Consider the following 20,733-nt stretch of genomic DNA (forward strand, 5'->3'; position numbering starts at 1 on the left):
TTTAACCCACAGCCTTAAACCTACAGCCTTAAACCTACAACCTTTAACCTGCAGCCTTTAACCTACAACCTTTAACCTACAACCTTTAACCTGCAGCCTTAAACCTACAACCTTTAACCTGCAGCCTTTAACCTGCAGCCTTTAACCTGCAGCCTTTAACCTACAACCTTTAACCTACAGCCTTAAACCTACAACCTTTAACCTGCAGCCTTAAACCTACAACCTTTAACCTGCAGCCTTTAACCTGCAGCCTTTAACTCTGCTCACTTTACGGCTGCAGGTTTAAACTTTGCATCATCTGGCCGGCAGGTGGCGCCGGAGGTCCGCAGATGTGACCGGCGCAGCGTGCGGAGGCAGCCGCCTGTTGTCTGTTGCGGGGCTGTCTGCTCGGAGGAGCGGGGCCGGCCTCCTCCCTGACCTGGCTGCTCCGGGAAAAACCGAGCGGGCGGAGAGAGGGCTGGGGATGCACAGCGGGACGGAGGAGACGCAGCTTTACGGGCAAATCCCAGGAATGCTGAAGCTGCTGAACATGGAGTGTGGCCTCCTTCGCGGAATGAACCGTGTGTACGCCGATGTGTCCCGTCAGTGAGTCAGCGAGAGGAAAATATTGGCCCTTACCTCGTTTTTTTGCATCTTTTTTCCGTTAATACTCACATCTGCAATGATGCGGGCTGTGGACGGGAGCAGGGTCGCTGCGGTTCTGCTCTGCCTTTTGGGATACCTTGTCTCCGGCGCTGTCACCAAAACGTTACCGGAGGACACAGTGCCGGAAGGTAAAAACACATTTTAAGGCGTTTGTCCGCCCGCATTGACCGAGGAAAGTGATAGTTAGCCGGCTACTTTGGTGGCTAATGGTGCAGCTAGCCAGCTCGGATGCTGATGTGACCTAAACTTAGCTAACGTTAGCGAGTTAGCTGGTGTCACAGACAGCATGAAACCGGCTTAAAACTGGGTTTTCTGCACCGGGAACACATTGTGGCAGCCCTCTCTCAAACTTTGGGGGTTAAATGTGAGGAGAAAAGGGATTGTTGAGGGCTGAAAACATGCCCTCGTGTTGTCATGTTGAATAAGTGCAGGACTCAGTCCAGCTGCTGTGATTTCTCATTTTTGGTGTTGCTAACACTGAAGCGCCTTCTCTCTCTTTCTGTCCACCTGGCCACAGTGATCAGCCGGGACCTGGACATGTGTGGTTGTTAGCTGTTCATTTTTACTTGGTGTTTTTTATTTGTTTTTTATTAAGTAAACAAGGAAAATGCTCATGGTCCTATTTTGGATGTCCTAGCTGTTTACGGATAGATCCATTATCTTATCATCTTATGTCATATAATAGATATCATACATGATAGCAATCTGGATATCTTTACGTTTTGGATTATGGTTGAAGGTCTCACACGGCTTGGGCAACTTACTTTTAAAGATAAAATGTTGAACCAACAAAGGAAATTTTGAGGGTCACAGAGCGATAAATAACTGGAATCCTAAAAACATTGCAAGAAAAACATGAACTAAATGTTTTATAAACTAGAGCTGAAGTGCTTCCATTTATTACTTGGCAATTATTTTGATTGTTTGGTTTTGTGTTTCTAACTGGTGGGATCTCATAGTGCCACCTTTGGCTCGGACATTTTTACCACTTTTCTGAGGTTTTTATAGAACAAATGATTAACTGAGGAAATAAACAGATGCATAAATAATGACAATTGGTAATCTGACCCAAAAAATTATTAACAGAGATAGTAACTACAGAGAGTCTTGACACTAAGTAAATCATAAATCTGGAGTGGATAAGGAAGTGGTGAATGAATATGTTCATATCATTCTGTCAGGCCTCTACAAGTCTTTGAAAACCTGAGTGACAGGGCTATCCCATCACCACAGCAGCAGACATGCAAACTTCTGAAAGCCAGCATGAATCATGCTAATCTTTTTGCATCTCATTCAGTATCTCACTTCAAAGTTATTTCTTCCCAGTCGCTACTAAAGTGGAGCCACATTTGTTTTATCTGCTTTCATCTCTTCACTTACATGTTCCCTGTCGTCTGTGTTCATTTACTTGTCGGGCGGCCCACATTTGGTCCTCATGTTACAACTGTGTTTGCAGCACGAGTTTGAATGTAAACATGTAGTAATCATCACTATGAATCAGCCAGAGCTGTAAAATCAAAAACCACACTGTTGTTTTGACTCTAAATCTTGGAGGTAGTTTATAATATTTTAGAATTTCGGTTAAAAATTCAAGAAGAAGAAGCTCTGTTTTACGTATAAAACAATATAGGAATCCCTTGATCATTTACAAGATAGAAATACTTTGAAGTCTTTCCCAGCCTCTGTGTGTCTTCTGTGTTTTCCCTTTCGTTCTCTTCCTTTTTACGGCATATACTTTGCCTCAGATTGACTTTCACTTGTCCCCAGGGGCGCATGTTCAGGTCGATACTGAAGATTTCTCCTTGGTTGTCCTGCAGACAGTATGGAGAGTGGAGCCATACGGAAATCTACCCAAAGATATAAATCTCACTCGCATAACTGCTGCCCATAATAGGCATTGCACTGCATTGCCAAAAGAAAAACATTCAGCTGATACTGGACAAGGGCTGCCAGGAAGTGGACAAACCATATTGTCACCAGCTAGCCAAGCTTAATGTTAATCATGAGGTGCTTAGAAAAGTTCAGGTCATGAGAAAGCCTTGCGTGTGATGACAGGGTAAACTTGCTGCTTCAACTAGACCTGGGACAGTAATGGTAAGCAGTATTTAGACTGGAATCTTCACTGAGGTGAGATGAAGAGCATCCATAATGTAACCCACTGGCTGTGTTCCCTGCTGAGTTAATGGGATTGGCCACTAAAATCTAATCTTACTTTTAATCCAGATGAAGGAAAATAGCTGGCTGAACACCTATTGATAGCCTGTTTCTGTCTTTATATTGGTTGAGCTTCAACACAAATAGAGAGTGCGTGTGTGATTTTTGTTTACGTCCTATTTTGCCAAGGTGCCTGTGTATTATTTTTATCATCCTCTATGTCCCTTGGTCACACTGAGTGATTCATAAACCATCTTGTCTGCTCTTGTCTTCTTTTTTCCTTTTTGTCTAAGATCAACAGGCTTAAAGTCAGATGTTTGTTAGCCATCTGAATAGTAAACAAATAGCTATAGTCTATGTGGCTGAACAAGTTATTAAATCCAGAAACAAACAACGGTCTGTTGGTGCTGACGGTTGAAAAGGCATTCATGATTCTTGCAGTATTAAAATGTGAACTGGATTTCTCATTTTGTTTGGTATCACTGTAACGATGAATTTTGTGCTTGGCAGTAGGCTACGAGTATTATTATTGTGTAAATGATATGAAATGTCAGGGTATTGGCAACATTATCCATATTATAGAATATACTTCAAAAAACTGCTTTATTATTTGTGTGATATATTATTAAACAACATGTATTTAAAATAACTTACATTGTAAGTTGTTTTACTATGATGATTTGGGTGTTCTATGATAGTGTAGTTCGTCTAGGTTTTAATCTGCAGACCTCTGCTCCTACATTCGTCATCACATGATTTCTGCTTCATAATCAACCTTGTGGTTCTAATTTAGCTAGTGACATTTTCCCTTCTTGATTTAATACATCCTGCATTTTCCAGATAACTTTCTGGAAACATACCTCACAGTTTCCTAAAAATTTGCTTCATATTTCCAAGGAGGACCTACAAAATTTCAGGATTTCCAAATTCGACAGTAAATATAACAGTCACAGTAAATACAATAACCTCTGAGTTAACAAGAATGGAATCCTGTGGAGAATGTTTTAATTTTTATTATCAGTTTGAAACAAAAAAACTAAGAATTTCCATTGACTCTGAAAACAACTGCATGCGACCAATAAGCAGACTAGATGAACAAGTAGCAATGTTTCTGCTTTTCACTACTGTTGCGGCTGCTTTATGTAATAATGACCCAAATACTATACATCAACACATCACAATGTTACTGTTATCACAATTATGTAGCCGAATATGGTGATTTCATTATTCAGTGGTGTCTTAACATTCTCTGATGTCGACTTCTTAACTACAGGGAGCTGCTGCCTTTCTGTGTCTGATAGTTAACTGAACATGTTTGGGTTTTGGACCGTTGTCCTGTTTAAATGAGATACAATTTTTTACAAAATGGACTGTTACCATAAGAAACATGATACATAAATTTAATCCTCCATCAGATGAAAGTACCAAATTATCTGCACTTGCAGCTTGTTGACAATTATTTTAGTTTTACTAATGTCATTACGATTTGAATTCTTTTGGGGTTTCTTTTCACTGGCATCTGTTTGATCCCAAGTAACTTATTACAGAGCACTGATTCTATTGAACAATGTGAACACCAGTGTGGCTGCAATTATAATGTAAAGTGTTGTTAACACATGAGCTTTCCACTTAGCCTCATGTTCAGAAAGCATCTGTTTGCCTGTCCTATGTTTGGAAGAACACCAAAGCCCTTCACACACACCCAGTTTCTCACACCTCACTTTCATGGATCAGAAATACTTTGCCTCTGTGTAATTTCTGATTAATACACCAAATATGCATTAATTTAAGCTGAAAACATGCACACACTGTTCTCAGTGTTTTGTTTTGTTTTGTTTTTTTTCATCGTGGGTATACCCACATTCATGCAAACATACTCAATCACCCAACTGCTTTGTCTGATGTTGCCTGAGACAATTGGTCTGGGATAACAGTGTTGGCCAGGCAGAGCTCTCTTTGATACCTTCGTCCTCTATAAGGTACTCAACACACACAGATATAATGAGAAGCAGCTATTAGGACACTATTACAATTACAATATCACACATATTTTTCAGATCAACCATCTTCCTCTCCTGTGTTGGAGCAGAGAGGAGACTCCTAGCTTGTTTAACAATGATGTCACCACAGTACAAATTTATTGGATGAGGACTGGGAGGGGACTGTTGCATTTGTGTGTGCGTACATGTCAGTCTGAAGTCTCCCAGGGGAGATCTTTTAAAGTGAGCACAGCTGGTACCCCTCACTGCATATCAGTGGGAGTGGGACAGGAAGTGAGGTCATGATCACTCCAGCACAAACACCAAATCTCAGTGCAGTGGGGAGTCTCTGTGGAGGGGAAATCCAGCCCTCTTTTTCTCTGCTGTGACAAAGCTAGTATGATTAAAAAAGGAGAAATGAAGTTAAGGGTCAGAGCTGACCTTCACAGCAAATCTGTCACATTGTTGATAATGTGTTTGGTTTTGGACCGACACACTGGCATGGCTTAATTTCACCATATAACATCCAGCCATTCAAAGGTATAATTTGGGGTACAGCTCTTAGGTGGAGCCTGCACTCAGGCTGAACTCACTAACTCTCTGTCTTGCCAGATATTGCCAGAGTGGTTCCTTGCTGACCGCAGGATCCCTGAGTTGAGGGGGAGGGGGATTAAATCTAGCTGTGTGAGCATGTGTGTCGCGGAGGGTGGAGTTACAGGAAAGAGTTACAATTAAATTCAGTAGTGTGTACGGTGACTACGGGGGAGGTGGGTATGTTTAGGTCAAGGGAGAGGGAGATAAAAACTCTTTCAGCCTTAATTGAGAGGTCGCTATGGGTCAGCCATCAGCCAGTAATCAAAAAGAGCCCATGTTGTCAGTGTGGGTTTGTGTGGTTGTTCAATTATACTCTTTCTTAAATCAAGTTTTTTTTTTTTCCCTCCTACCTTTGGGATATGAAGCTGAAATTGACTTTCACTTGTTTTTCAACTTGTGATTAGATCGTACACTTTTTGCTCAATGTGTTTCTGGACAGAATCTGTGACAACCCAACCCTTGAGAAAAATAAGTATAACTATGTATTGATCAAAATAAATGCAGATCAATTTCCCGTTGTGCAGTTACTTGCTAAATTGACTAACACCAACATCTGACATGGTTCAAAATGGATTTTACAAAGTCATGCAGTTTGTGGGACACATCTTGCACTGTGTAACAGGCAATAATGTAAAATTGTTGTAATCCTTTGTGATGCATTCTTCAATCAAGAGGCTGGCTGTTTTCAATTTTTATGTTCCTCATCTCCATTAGAGAAGGTGTCCATCTGGACAGTTGTTTTTCCCCTCTGGTCCAAGGCTTCTTTGAGAGAGGGAAAAGGACCATTGTTTTAGAGGGGAAGTGCGTTTGGCAAGAGTCCAGGAAATGGTCTGATGGCCGTCACTTTGTAATTTGCCAGGATGTGGAATGTTTTCTCTGTGCATAGGAGGCAAAGGGCCTGGCACTGAAGCAAAACCCACTAAAGAGATGACTGTATCTTCAACTACTGTAATTATAACACAACAGTTTTTCATTTATTTTTCTGTCACACTGTGCAAGACTCAGTTTCTCCTTTGATTTGCTCGCAGAGGTGACTCTGAAGGTCCACCTGAGTGATGCCAGCACTCACCAGCCTTTGGGAGGAGCCACCATACAGCTTTTTACCAACAACACATCTGTAACCACAGAAACCTCATCGGCTGATGGCAACACCTACCTGCGCTTCCCCTACCGCTTAGGGACACCACTGATTGTCACTGCAACTAAACAAGGATATGTGCCAAACTCTGTGCCCTGGACACCGTCTAGATTACCTGGTAAGTCTATGTGTCACTATCTATCTGTGTGTTCGTCTATGTGTTTCTGTGTGAGAGCGATTCTTCTTGGGACAAATGCAGTATTTTGCTATGAAATAGCTACGTTATGATGAGGAGTGTTGGCTTGCTGGTCATTCATTTCGATGAATGCTGCTAAATTCTTTGTGTGTGTGTGTGCGCGTGTGTGTAAAAATAAGAATTGTGCGACTTTGTGCCAGGTGTGTGAGCTAATAAGTGGAGGGCTCCATTACTAATTTATTAAAGTAGATGCCAAAACCCAGCATGGGGGCTGCTTAAGCTTCCCTTTCACCAACACACACTCAAACACAAAATACCTCCCAAGAGGCTGCAGCACTTTGTCTACGTGTCTATATATGTCTGTGTGTATGTGTGTGTTTTATGGTGGTGGGTTATTAGAAGCCAATGGAATGGCAGCCAATTGGATTATCACGCTTACCAGCTCTGAACAATGGGGGAGTGAAAGGAAGGAAGGAAGAGAAGAGAAGTGCAGTTTGCTGGGTCACACTTGTGTCCTGCACATCAGACAGGATGAAAGCAGGACTATTAAAAATGCATAAAGATGGTATAATGTCTTTTTCTGTCTGATAGTGATCAGTAAAATGGCCAGGTGGATTGCAGTTTTTCATTTATCTGATGATGAATTTATTCTTTGAGTTAACATGTACACTGTGTGGTTTTATCTGTGTCCCAGTGTTTTCATCCATCAGCCTGGTCCTACTACCAGAACGAGCTGCTACACTGATGGTGTATGAAGATGTTGTGGAGATAGTGTCAGGTTTACAAGGTAAACACAGTGTTTTGCATACGCATCGATATGCCTGTGTGTGTATAAGTTTAGCTGCTTACCCACTGTTTACTGGTATGGCTCCTTAACTAAAGACATTTCACATGTCACAGAAGTGCATGTGTAGACAGTGAAGTTAAAGATAGCTAGATTAAATTTAACTGCTTCAGTTATGCATGCTGGGTCACACTGTCATGCTGTCCTGGTTTACTAGTGGAACAGAACCATTGTTAATGTTATGAGTAACACCTTTATCTACCATAAGTGTATGTCTTCTATGAAAACGAAATTTCACATCCCCATGCAACAAAGAGTTTTTGTTTGTTTGTTTTGGGCTGAAAGAAGACATTGAATACTGCAGTTTACAGCTAACTAAGTATTTTAGAGGACTGCTTGCAATATGCTTTAGGACATAGACAATGAGGAGTACAATAAGAACATGAAAAGTGATGCATATTCTACATGTCTGTCTTTGAAAGAGAAAATATGCTGTTAAAATATAGACTAATTGTGTAACAAATTTTATTGGTGATTAAAACTTCAGTCCTGAGTCTGCGTGGATGCCTGTAGGCATGGAAACACCAGGTGGTTTCTGTGTTGCATTCAAGTTCAGTACTTTAAATTATAACAACGTCTTTGTTTTGAGCAAGTAAAATAAATAACATGCTGTCTGCCTAACACCTGCTTGCTAGGTGGTGGGATTTCAGCCCTGTTAAAATCTTATTCCTTCACTCTTTCATCCCATCAAAATGAAGGCTGAAAAAATCCTATTAATTTATTTGCTTTTAATAAAAAACTAAGCCAGTGGCCTACACGTACATCAAATGGGCTAATGCCAAGTAAGATTTAATATATTTGATCATTACAAATCCTCCTTGAGCCACATTTACGCAACTATAAATAACAAAACTCCTTAGTCACACTCTGTTAAGATGTCTGAAATTACATTAGATAGGGTTTTTTTACTCAGGCAAAATCAATTTAGTCTTTTTGTCTGCTTCGCCTTTTGTGTGTCTGACTGACAAAGGAGTAATTGAATGTGTAAGCTGTGTTGTCTGACTTAAATAAACTTCAAAGACACAACACACACGTACAAATACTATTAAAATGTTAAAGCTCTTAAATGCACACTGCCTATAGCACGTGCCGAGCTGAGCATTATTACTCCCCTCTGTCCAACACACACTTTGTCATTATGCTGTGAACTTCGATGCCCAGGGGAGAGATAAACCTTGGCGTGTGGCACAAGAAAAAAGAATAAAAGGGGTAGAGGAAGAGGAGTTGGGGGAGGATGATGATACAGTAGGTGCTGGGAAGTGGGGTTGTGGGTGGAGTAGTTGGAGAGAAAAGGGGAGAGAAGGAAAAAGGGGGATGGGCACAACAGTGTCCAACAGAAGGAGGAACAGATGAGGTGAAAGAAAAGTGGAGGGAAAAAAGAGAAGAGTTTAGGAAGCAAGCACACAAAGGACAGAAATGGTCTGTTTTCTTTTCACAAATACAGAGGCACAGAAAACAAAATACATTCACATCTGACTTTAAAGAACAAGGTTAGAAGGACAGAAATATTAAACTTAATAGATGCACTCATACTGCAGAGCCAAAATTCATTTCGAGTACAACTAGAAACACAAACACAGCGAACACTCGTATACAGCTGGATCTCTGTCTCACTGCTCAGGAATGTGAGCTCTGCACAGTCAAACCACAATGACTTCACCTTGGCAGAGTCCAGCTCCATGTAATTTTTTTATCTGTATTTCACTTTAAGAGTAATTGTTAATGACAGGTAGAGATTAGATGGAAGTGGCAACAGGGATAAGTGACAAAGAAACAACTAATTGGACATCCAAATAGCACAAAGGGTCATCAAACTGGCTGAGAAAAAAGGTGCATTGTCTTTAGTGCATTGATCTAGAGTGACCTCCATGAAGCTCAATTGAGGCTGAGTTTATACACATGCATTAGCTAATGATAAAGAGTAGAAAATTAGCTAACACTGTGAAACACAAATCAGCATGCGAGAGGGCTTGTTTATGTTTCAACTGAATTAAAATTTATTTATTTTATTTATTTATTTATTTTATTAAATCAGTAACACTTTTGACTAAAACAAATTTTTAGTGTAATTTCACCTTTTTGCAAAACTCTTTTCACTCATTAAAACAATCTATGCACTGAGATACATTTGCAATACATAATGGTACCACAGTTAACTGAAATTAAACACAGTCAAAGCGCATAGTTTACACAATGTTATGATATCCTATAATGGAGGAAAATAATCTGAGAGACAGATGAGGAAGGTAATCACCATTATACACACACTAGAGTTTGGTTTGAGGCTGAATGGCTCAATTAATCCCCTCTTGAATGTCATTCTGAAGTTGCAAAATCACTACACATTTTAAAAGAACATCCCCAATGAATGAATGATTTGCAACACTGACCACATTTTTCACAATGGCTTGCAGAGAAATCACAACTTGATCACAAAGGCAGGAAACCGAACTGAAATACATAAATGGTGTTTTGGCATTAACTCCAAAATTATAACATAGGTACTTTGAGGTACATAGGAATATTGGAGCAGCTATATGCCTTGACTATAGAGTGGTCGGTAGCAAGTTCACAGGAAACAGGGAGACAGACACAGGAAACAACACACAGGGTCATTGTGAGTCATCATCAAAATCTTGGCATCCAGGATGCTCATAAAAATTCAGGGACAAATTAGAGGAAAAAGATTTCACTGTCATAGCATTGTGATTACGATGTAGAACAACTGACACATTCCCAGATATATTTTTGCTTGTGACCTTTAATCATGTCATCTTTGTCATTTAAAAAATCCACAATGAATATTTTGAAATAGTTTGAATACTGAAAATCCAAAAATTGCTGAAGCTTTTCTGATCTCTAACATCTGTGTACCTGTTACTGTCTAAGGTTTCAGACGACAGCCCAGTGTTCATTTCCAGCGCAGAGCTCTTACTCTTCCTTCCAACACTTCCTATGCCAACCTGACTGCTCTGCTCACCGTGGCCAGCTCCCCCTCACACATCCAGCACTTTCCTCACCTGCAGGTTCTCAGTGGCAATGGCACAGGTGAGGCTTGAGCTAATGAATGGTAACAGTACAAAGGAGAAGGCACACAGTAGAAAAAGGGATTAGCAGAATTGGGCAAAGATGATAGGTGATGAAGCTGTGGGAGGAGGGGGGATAGTAAAGAGAAGGAAGATAGAGACAGACAATAACTCCTGTGTGTCCTCCGTGTTATATCACAAGCCCTGTGTCCACACGCTTTCAGGCATCCTCATCTTGGCGTGTGTGTGTGTCATAGGATGTTTTGTGTCCTCCTTTCTCCTTCAGGTCGAATACCCCTTAAAAGCTCCCCCTCCTCACAGCATGTAGCCATGCTAGCCCTCCAGGCAACACAAGCATACTTGTGCTTTGTGACACTTTCCAATAACAGTGGCTCAGTTGTTTCGCTCACCTCTTGTTTTCTTTCTTTTCTGTCTTTCCTTGTTTTCTTTCTTGTCGTGTCTTTCCCCTGATGACTTCTATGTTATCCTCAACACTCGCCCTCCCGTGCACCTTACTCCCACTCCCTTGAAAAATGTTTTTTGTCATTCTTCTGTTTCTCTCACAGGGACTGAAAAGTTTGAGTTGACCCCTGTAGCAGCCATTTCTGTTCATCTATTGGCCAGCGATGGTGCAGAGCTGCAGGTGAATGAGCCAATCACAGTGTCCGTTCCACTGCCGGCTGACAGTGGTCTGAAGGAAAACGATCACATCCCTGCTTGGAGATTTGACCCACGCATGGGTACGTGCTGACAGAAAAAAAGGGCTCTGACTTTGTAGGTTCAGCAAAGCTCAGCATCTTTGTTCTTTACATATCTGTTCCTATATATTTTTCACTAACCTCTCTAGAGGATAACTTGGACTTTTATTTTCCTCTACAAAAATTAGTCTTAATTCAGTGGCTAAATGATTTGTGAAATTGCCAGAACGGTTGAATTAATGCGCACATTCACACCATCCAACCAAGCCTGTGGCTCTGCATCAGACAAATGAAAATCAAAAAGTCTGCAGAAATCATGACGAACATAAGGCGCCACATTAAACTGTAAACGAAAACATGAGGACTTCTACAAATTACAGGATTGGACCATGGATGCTTAATCTTCCCAAGCTGTTAAATCTTTCACAAGCGCTAAAAGCTCTTTGATGCTGGCTCCTACAGCAAAGACCCTTCAAGTCTCTCCTCACCCAACGATTTGTTTCAGTAGTCTTAAATCTGTGATGTCCCACACTGTGACACACCCAGTTTCTCTTGGACATGCTTTTCTGAAAGACAGTCATTAGATTTTAGACTCTGCGTACATTAGTCTCACATTTCCACATCTACTGTTTGATTACATTTGTGCTGCAGAGAGGTCTGTTAGGACCTATTAAAATTCTTCTGTTGAAACAAAATGTACTTGGTGGGGAGCAGAAGAGATTAGTCAATTAATCGCCTTGTATAACAACTGAAAAATTTTCAACAAAGAAATATGAAGCTATTTTGGTAATCAATAGATGACATATCTTTTAAACTCTACACTAAGTGTTTAGTTAGGGCACTTGGGGAAAAGTGATACTGATGCATTCTCAGCTTTCAAGTTTACATGCAAAACTTCTTATCAAGCAGTTGCTCAGTCATGTGTCAGGCAGATGCAACAATGAAAACGATATTCATCAGGATCTGTGTTTGTGTCCAATGTTCTCTCTTTTTCTTACTCTAACTTTGGTCTCTGCCCAGCTCAGAGGGAAATGTGTTCCACAGTATGCACCAGTTAATCGCTGATTTTGTCTATCTGCTCTTTGGTGCTTGGCTGGTAGTGTGCAGTGGGTTCCTAGATTGTTTTAACTGTCTGTACAACAAAAAAAAGAGCATCAGTAAGATTGACGAAAGTGAGCCAAAACAGCAGATAAGAGCTGCTCCACTACAAAACCCAGCTGAGCAAAAGGGAGCTGCATAGTCAAGTGAATATTTGACCAAAATACGTTTGGATTTAGGACTGTTGATTAGACAATAAAATTTGTTTGAATATATAGCTATTAGGCTATGAGACATTGTGAGGTAACTGTTAAACAATTAAATATAAATGAATAGCAGGTTATTTAACATTGATAACCTGCCACAGGACCTCAACTAATAGACTGGTAGATAATATTATGTTTGAACATGTCCTGCCTTTTATCAAATATAAAAGGAATCTCTTTTTTACATGAGATACTCATGAGATACAATATATTGGTGTCAAGTACAATGGAGATCTTTAAAAAGCAGAACACAACTGCTGCTGGGTTTGCAGTCCACGCTGTTATAGTTACGACTATATAAACTTGAATAAGATTAGCAAGCCACTCACAGGCATAAATGTCGTCTACATTAAACCATTAAACATATTTTATGAGACTAGTACTTTTCTAAATCCGCCATTAAAATATTCCTGTTAGGAATGGAACATTTTATTTGGCCAATCAATGTTTTAAAAACTGCATCATCTTTCCTCTAATGATGCTTTAAAGAATTCAGGGCTCTGTTTAAAGTACCCAAAGTATCAACATTCAGAGCTCATAAAAGTAGCTTTGATAAAAGCTCAAAGTGCATACACATGCAAGCACAGTTGTAGCCTACACACAGTTTGTAGCACTGAGTATTTCCACAACAGAAGCCATCTCTGCACCCCTCTCTGGGTTACATCTCATGTTCCTTAGCAACCTACCAAATAAGTAGCACAACAGAAAGGCTTAGCTCCTGATTGAATTTTCTTCAATGAACTGTTGTTTGAAGTGTGTGTGTGGTTATTTATGTGTTAAACTCAGGATAAACAAAAAAAAAAAACTCACTTCAACAAAGAACATTGAAATGTGTCTGTTGCCTTCTGGAGAAATTCTTCAGCATAATAAAAGCTCCCTCACAATGAAGCCAGCATTGTTTATGAAGCACGCACATAGACAAGACGTGAACTGACACACACACTCATGCACACATGCAAAAACCTGTTTGCCTTGTTTAACAGGCAACATCTCATGTATTGTTAGATGGTAAGTGGGCATGAGGTAAAATGTCCCATTGAAAAACATCAATTTGTGTGTTAATCATAAATAGAAACATCTTCATCCTGTGATGATGCAAAAGATTAATATCTGTGAACCAAGAAACTGAACAAAAACAGATCTGTTCTGACTTGTTGACTTTGCATGAATGGGCAAGAATTCATGAAGTTAATCCAAACTGTGTTGTTATAAATGTTGCATTACATCTGAGCAGTTACCACTGTTCTGTATGGCAGCGTGGGAACAGAGTCATTTACTGTCTTCATTAAACAGGTCAATCACACAGAGAGGAGTCCCCTGTGGAAACAACGCATCCAGAGTCAGGGCGAATCTGGGCAGGGCTGGGCACAGGCCTGTGTGTGTGTGAGAGAGAGAGAGATGTGCTGAGTCACACAGCTTCTCTCATTTCTGCCTGTGTTGCCTCTTGTACCTTTCCTCTTATCTCCCCCCGCATTCCCTCCAATTGTCTGCTCGTTTCCTTGTTTTTTCCTTTACCATCTCTTGTATTTGTTACTTCTTTGAGTATCCTCCTTGTCTGGTTTCCTGCTGAAGATCGTGCTAGATTCCTGGCAACTTGGTTTTGATAACTAAAACATAGGAACAAAATAACTCACCATGCTAGCCCTGAGACCCTGAGAGAATGGGAAGTGTAAAGGCCCAACTGAATGTTTCCTCCTGGAGCAGATTTAATGTGAGCCAATCAATCAGTGCCTTTGGCTTTGTTGTGGTTTTGGGTACTGGCATGGTTGAAGCTCCTATTATGCTCCCATTCAGAGACTCTCGCTGATATGTGACTGAGCATGCTGCCTCCCTGTGGGGAGGTTCTGCCAAAACATGCTCTAATTTCACAATCAAGTGCTTGAAGTGGTGGTTTACCATCTGGAAATTAGGGTGTCTGCAAGTTTAAAAAGTATAAAAGCAGTCAATATATATACTATATAAATATTTTCACTTGCCTACTGAAACTTACAATGGTACTAATATAATTGTTTGTTTTTTGTTTTGTTTTTCTTTCAGCACAGTCACACACATAACACGTGGTTGGAGGCTTGTTGTTTAATAAGTGACAAGCAACTGCATATTAAACTACTTTCTACATCGAAAAGATCTCTTTAACTGGCCCTGTAAATGGACTAATACCTCTGTTGTGTTATCAAATTGTTTAGCCTTCAACATAAATGTTTTACACTTGGCACATATATAAATGCAACTAAATTTAGTACTGTTCTATCTTTACTGAGTTTATGAAAGTCAGGTGGGATATTGCTCCAAGTCGTGGAAGTCGTAACTAAAAGTCACTGTGAAAGTTCCAGTAATGGGCAATAATTATTGAGAAATTTGATTTGAGCACTGTGATTGTGTGTGCAGGCGCCTGGATAAAGAGCAGCTGGGGTCATGTGCAGAAAGAGGGCAACCAGCTCAGTCTGACCTACATTGCTCCCCAACTGGGATACTGGGTGGCCGCCATGTCCCCACTACACTCGGGTGAGATAGTACTTTCACTCTGATTATAAAAAGTGTATATTCTGTAAATACCATGTCGGATATATGTAGATAATATTGAGAAAGCTGAACTTAATCGATGTAATCCTAATAAATACTGAAAGAAGAAATTTTGCCACAGGGTCTTTTGATAACTTTCATATTTTACATAAAGGGCTGTTTCTCTGTAAGCTCATCTTTCATAGAATTTGTTGAGTCACCTTGCTGCACCTCTTTTCCTCACGTCCAACAGGTCCAGTGGTGGCGAAGGATATCAGCACGTACCACACTGTGTTTCTGTTAGCCATACTGGGAGGAATGGCTCTCATCCTGCTCTGCCTGCTGTGCCTCTTGTTGTACTACTGCAGGTCTGTGAAACACTTTGCCTGTCCACAAATGTGTGTTTTCAGGGAATGTAAGACCTAAAAATGAAAAACATTGGCTGTGACAGAACCAGAAGTCAGTTCTCATGACCGTTTACTGGCACAGGAAAAGTTGCACATTAGCAGCTGTGTCTCATTTTATGTGAATAAATGATGCATTGCTCTAAATGCTATCAGTTTTAATTAACGCTAAATAGCATTAACTAAAAGTGAAATGATGATTTTGTTTTTTAATCATCTTAAGACCACTCCCCCAGCCTGCATTCATCAACTATACAGTATCGTGTGTCTCATTGGAAATGTTTAGCTGTGTAACCAACAGAACATCATTGAGGCCCATCTCTGATGTTATAACACAAGAAACTGCCATAGGCTCCTTATTTTTATGCATTATCCCTTATTATTAGCAGTTGTATGTCTTAGGTGTCTTAGGTGTAACACAGATGATGTAGTGCAGATTTGTTTTGGGAACTTCTGCTGATTTTCTGTGTTGTACAGACGTCGTTGTTTGAAGCCTCGAGGGTCTCATCGCAAGCTCACATTGTCTTCTGGTCTGGACAGCAGTAAGAGGGATCAAGCCACCTCCATGTCCCACTTGAACCTCATCAGCAATGAGGTCTGTCTGACATTCATAGAATGATTCAATCACTAGCCTTTAATGAAAGTATGAAACAGCAAAAGTACTTGCCTTTAGAATTAAGTTTGTGTTGGCAATGTGTCCAACTGAAGCTCAACAAAATCCCACCCAGTTCTAGAGAAGTGCTGTGTAAAAGATGTCCCTGGTGTTACACAACCCTGTGATTGGCAAAAAAACACAGATGGATTATTCAAACTGTTCCTTGTGATTAAATTCCACAACTTTATTTGGTTTGAGAGACTTTTATATTGTGCTTTTTTAGGTGCAGTTGGAACTGGTTTCCACAGCAACAGAGCCTGACATGACCACCCCAATGCTGAAGCCTTCCTCATATGAGCACCAAGACAATCAGCGTCAACACAGTCTAGTCCATCAAAGCAAACACAGCCGCTCCTCTTTTGGCAACAACAGCCACCACGGCTCATCTCTTGGCAATCTTACACCTCGCAGCAGAGACTACCGCCAGTCTGTGGAAACCTTCCAATTAAAGGCTGCCCTGTCATCCGGAACAGATCGCGGCTACCGTCAATCATACGCCTCGGTCTCCTCATCCAGCAACCACATTTCAGATGCGCTGTCATCAGCCGGTCACGGTCGGACGTCAGCTAACCAGCTGAGCAGTGTTGGGATTGTTGATTGCATTTCACCTTCCTCTCCTCCTCACTCCCCATGTAGAGGGGAAGGCAGCGAGTGCAGGGCAACTGATTACCTGCTATCTCGTTCTGTGGACCACCTGGAGCGGCCAAGTCCCCTGTCACTCTCTCGGCCGGGCCAGCTGCTCTGCTGTGGATCTGTGGACCTGCTGAGTGGGGGAGAAGGCTACCCAAGGGTGCGCCCCACACTTGTGATCCCAGCACATTACATGCGTCTGCCTGGGGAGCACCCTCTGTCTGGTCAGGCCCTCCTTCTGCAGACCGACCAACAGAGTGACCTGGAGACAATCCAGGCTGAGCTTAATGCCTCACATTCTCAGCAGCCGCTAGGGCAAACCGCTACAGACTGCTCTCCAGGTCCCACCAAGCAGGCTGATGGAGAAGGGCTTGGCTTGTCAGAGTCTCTGTCTATTCCTGCAGCTCTTGGGGAAACGGCTTTAGTGGAAATAAACAGTGAGGACACCTTGTTGGCTGAAAAGACTTTAATGGAGCTCAGAGGAGGGAAGCCTCTTCCTCACCCACGAGCCTGGTTTGTTTCACTGGATGGACGCTCAAATGCTCACATTCGCCACTCCTACATTGACCTCCAGCGGGCAGGGTGCCAAAGTAACACACCAGGGGCAGGAGGTCAGCAAAGTAATGGCACTAGTGGGAGACACGGCAATGGCAATGATGCCAGTCTGGACTCTGGTGTGGACCTGAATGAACCGAGAATTGGGCGTAGGGGGAGAGATGCAGAACGGGAAGAAAGAGAAATTGAGAAGGACAGGTCAAGGGGTGGGACACCAGCCATGACCTACACTCAGTTGGTGTATGTGGATGATGTGGATCGGGGAGGCAGAGACGAAGAGGAGGCACCCAAGTGCAGCCCTCAGGACAGTGAAACAGGACCCATCCTGTCAGACAAAGCAGAGGGTTCAAGAGAGAATCAGGAGGGTAAAAGAATAGAGGGGTTACAGATACACGAGGAACCCCCCTCACTTCCCTCTTCTACCCCTGTATCCCCTGTATCCCCTCAGCTGCCAACACCAGAGGGGGTGACTTTCAGGACTGATCATACTCTGGTGTCAGTCTCTCCGGATGACGATGCAGCACAGGAGGATGGAGAGGAGGAGAAGAAGAGTCCCTGGCAGAGGAGAGAGGAGCGCCCCCTACTGGCGTTCAACCTGAAATGATCCACAGATGACCCCTTGAAGGACAGGGTTCACATTTTTTAGTTCATAGTAGAATAGTTACATGCCGTATGTGAACTGAAATGGTATTTGGTCAGTGTAATTGTTTCTCCTGAGGGTATCTTCTCTCAAGTATTTTCAGTTTAAGTGGTACAGAGTAAATCGCAGTACTCATCGTTTTTGGATTCTGAATTTCAGCCCTTCGTTATTCCAAGGAAAAAAATTACTTTCTTCCAAATTGCACAGGCTAACAAAGAATGGCTTTATTTGGAGGACCATTCCCTACTCTACCATAAAACATTTCAAACTAGGAGGAAGAAGAATTGTCAAAAAATCTACTTTGAAATCAGAATTTGCAGGAGAATGATCACGTTTTCTTTTGGTATTAAAGTAATCAAGTGATAATTGTCTGCATATCTACTGATATAAGGGGGAAAAGAAAAGCTAATGGATAATTCTGTATGCTTAATGATGTCATTTGGCCCCATGTCAACGTCAGGTGAACTGAAGAAATTATTTTCTGCACAGAAAAAGGACTGGAGATTTTGGCCACTATCTCCAACACTGAAAATACTTTTGAGAAGCTTTTCTATAACAACAATGTGGACAGGAAAATTGTTCAATTTCATATATGGCCATGTCTGCTTTCTTTACGATGAACTCAAAGAAATATGAACCTGTCCTTAATCTGATTCCCTTTCTGCCCAGAACGTGAGGGATACCATTGAAATTGAGGCCCTTTGTTTTTAATATAGCACTGAGAAATTATTTCAGCACTGGGATCCACTCTAGTCATCAACATGATTGGAAGATTCAAAGTCTTCATGAGCTTTCAGCTCCCTTTCATTATATGGCCACTCTCCACTTTGTCATGTTCATAACACAGCAGACCACTTATCAGACATGATTTACACATCATGAGGAAGATCGATATACTAGGGTGGCAAGAATTGAGGATATTTTATGCACAACAAATAGATGCCTTTTGTATAAATAGCCCTTAAGTGTTAATGAACTGTAGTAGAAACAGATGATGGGTGGTACCTCAAATGAAAGACTACAGAAATGTTTCAGTCTTGAGCCATATTGGCCTCAATCAACTGAAAGCTGGGAACACAATACACTCATTGAAAGCATGATTATAAAACAAATTTAGCCACAGATTTTATTTTTAGATTATGGAGCAACTTTTCCCAGTTGGTTTGGAAATTTCTTTTAATGTGTTCACGGGTTTAGAGGAAGCAACAGATTCTGTGTTGCTCAACAATCACTGATAAAAACTTGTAAATCCTGTACTTAAGTTGGAGAACTTGCTAGAATTTAATCTAGCTAATCAAAAAGCTGAATGGGTGTTTACATGAATTCCACAGGGGATGAAGTTTTTGGACTGAAGAAATAAAACCACTATCCGCTGTACAGCGCAATCAGATAATGTGACACGCAACTATGCTGTGGGTAAGGATATAATACCTGTAGTACCTGTAGTTCTACCCCAAATTATTGTGAGGTGTTATGATATGAAGGGTTTTGTAATTGTTGAACCACTGACTGGCATATTTTTTGCTCTGAAGGCTATGCATCACTTTTATATGTCTGCTTGAGATGCCTTTTTTTTGTGTAATTTTAATCACATTTTAATTGCCAACATGAAGTATTTTATCCAAAAATAGGCTTTTTTTGTTTGTTTGTTTTATCTTCAAATATGTTAAGGGCTTTTCTTCTTCACCCGCCTTATTGTTAGAGCTACAATAACAAACACACATTCTACTACACACCTTTTACCTGAAACCAAACAGTTTTTGCTTGCTGTTTAACCTTAATCTTTACCATTTCCAGATGGTCGAAGTGCCTTGAACAACCTGACTCTACAACAATTTTGTGGAACAGATTACCTTATTTATTTCAAACCCTCTTTTGCCTTCAGCTTTCCTCTTCTACCTCAGCCTTCCCCTTTCTCGCCCACATGTGAAAAAAAGCATGCAGTAAACTTTCCTCAGCACTACAAGCTACACTGCAGACATTTCAGAAAATGTCTACCAGCTGCTGCGATTAAAAAAAAAAAAAATTCCTTCACAGCAATTAACAAGGCATCAACCTCTCTTAGAAAAAGTAGTTAAGGATTTGCAGACGTTTTCAGTGTAACACAGGATACATAAAGCTAAGTGCGATTTGTATGTGAAACTAAACTGCAGGTCATTTCAGTGCATTTTCTTCATACTTGTGTAATTTGAGGGTGAATATTTTTCTGGAATGGTTTATGAGCACCTGGGTTGTGGTTGCGTCCATCTGTGATGCTACCGGCTGTGAGTTTGTGTTGTCAGAGTTTATCAACATAAGAGTGCTGAGAAATAATGAACATGCATCCACAAGGATCATATAGTCATAGCAATCACAATACAAAGTGTGTATAGTTCCTTCTTTTTCGCTACCAGGTCAAAATGTTGTGTGAGTTGGTGTTGTGGATGATCTCTTCTCTCTTAGTATCCCACATTAACCTCCACTTGGAGAGTGGAGGTACAGTGCAGCACCCTGATTGTGTACATTGGTTGCTTGCATTATATTTGAAGCCCATTATTCTGAATAAACAGCCAAACTGGACATATGTGTGTGTTTGTCTCTATGGGAATACTTGGCTCTGAGAATTCACAGTTTTTCACATGCAAACATCAATAAGTTCCTCTCTCTCCACAGGCAACTTTTTATGATTGTATCCTTGTGCTCTCCAGGAACCTGTCCATAGAGACTGTCAGAATTAATGTCTGACAATATCTAATATTTCTGTTCAAATGTCTTAATGTCATGGCAATGCTTTTCAGTCATATAGGGAAAATGTTTTATGTTGGACTTGCCCAAGAACAATTTTAACTG

The 20,733-nt window shown here is 41.0% G+C and overlaps 1 protein-coding gene across 2 annotated transcripts; it reads left to right on the forward strand.

Moving 5' to 3' along the window:
• Positions 1-409: 409 nt before the first annotated feature.
• Positions 410-20,463, forward strand: fam171a1 (family with sequence similarity 171 member A1). Of its 2 annotated transcripts, XM_029505271.1 has the most exons (9): positions 412-773; positions 6,401-6,628; positions 7,341-7,433; positions 10,380-10,538; positions 11,083-11,256; positions 14,907-15,023; positions 15,274-15,388; positions 15,902-16,019; positions 16,303-20,463. In XM_029505271.1, the coding sequence occupies exons 1-9, from the start codon at positions 662-664 to the stop codon at positions 17,866-17,868; spliced, it is 2,682 nt and encodes an 893-aa protein (XP_029361131.1). In that variant the 5' UTR covers positions 412-661; the 3' UTR covers positions 17,869-20,463. The 2 variants fall into 2 exon arrangements, with proteins under 2 accessions (XP_029361132.1, XP_029361131.1); XM_029505272.1 differs by lacking the exons at positions 7,341-7,433; positions 10,380-10,538 and having other exon boundaries at positions 410-773.
• The last annotated feature ends 270 nt before the right edge of the window (positions 20,464-20,733 follow it).

This window comes from Echeneis naucrates, chromosome 6, assembly GCF_900963305.1.
Source record: "Echeneis naucrates chromosome 6, fEcheNa1.1, whole genome shotgun sequence".
Taxonomy (NCBI): Eukaryota; Metazoa; Chordata; class Actinopteri; order Carangiformes; family Echeneidae; genus Echeneis; species Echeneis naucrates.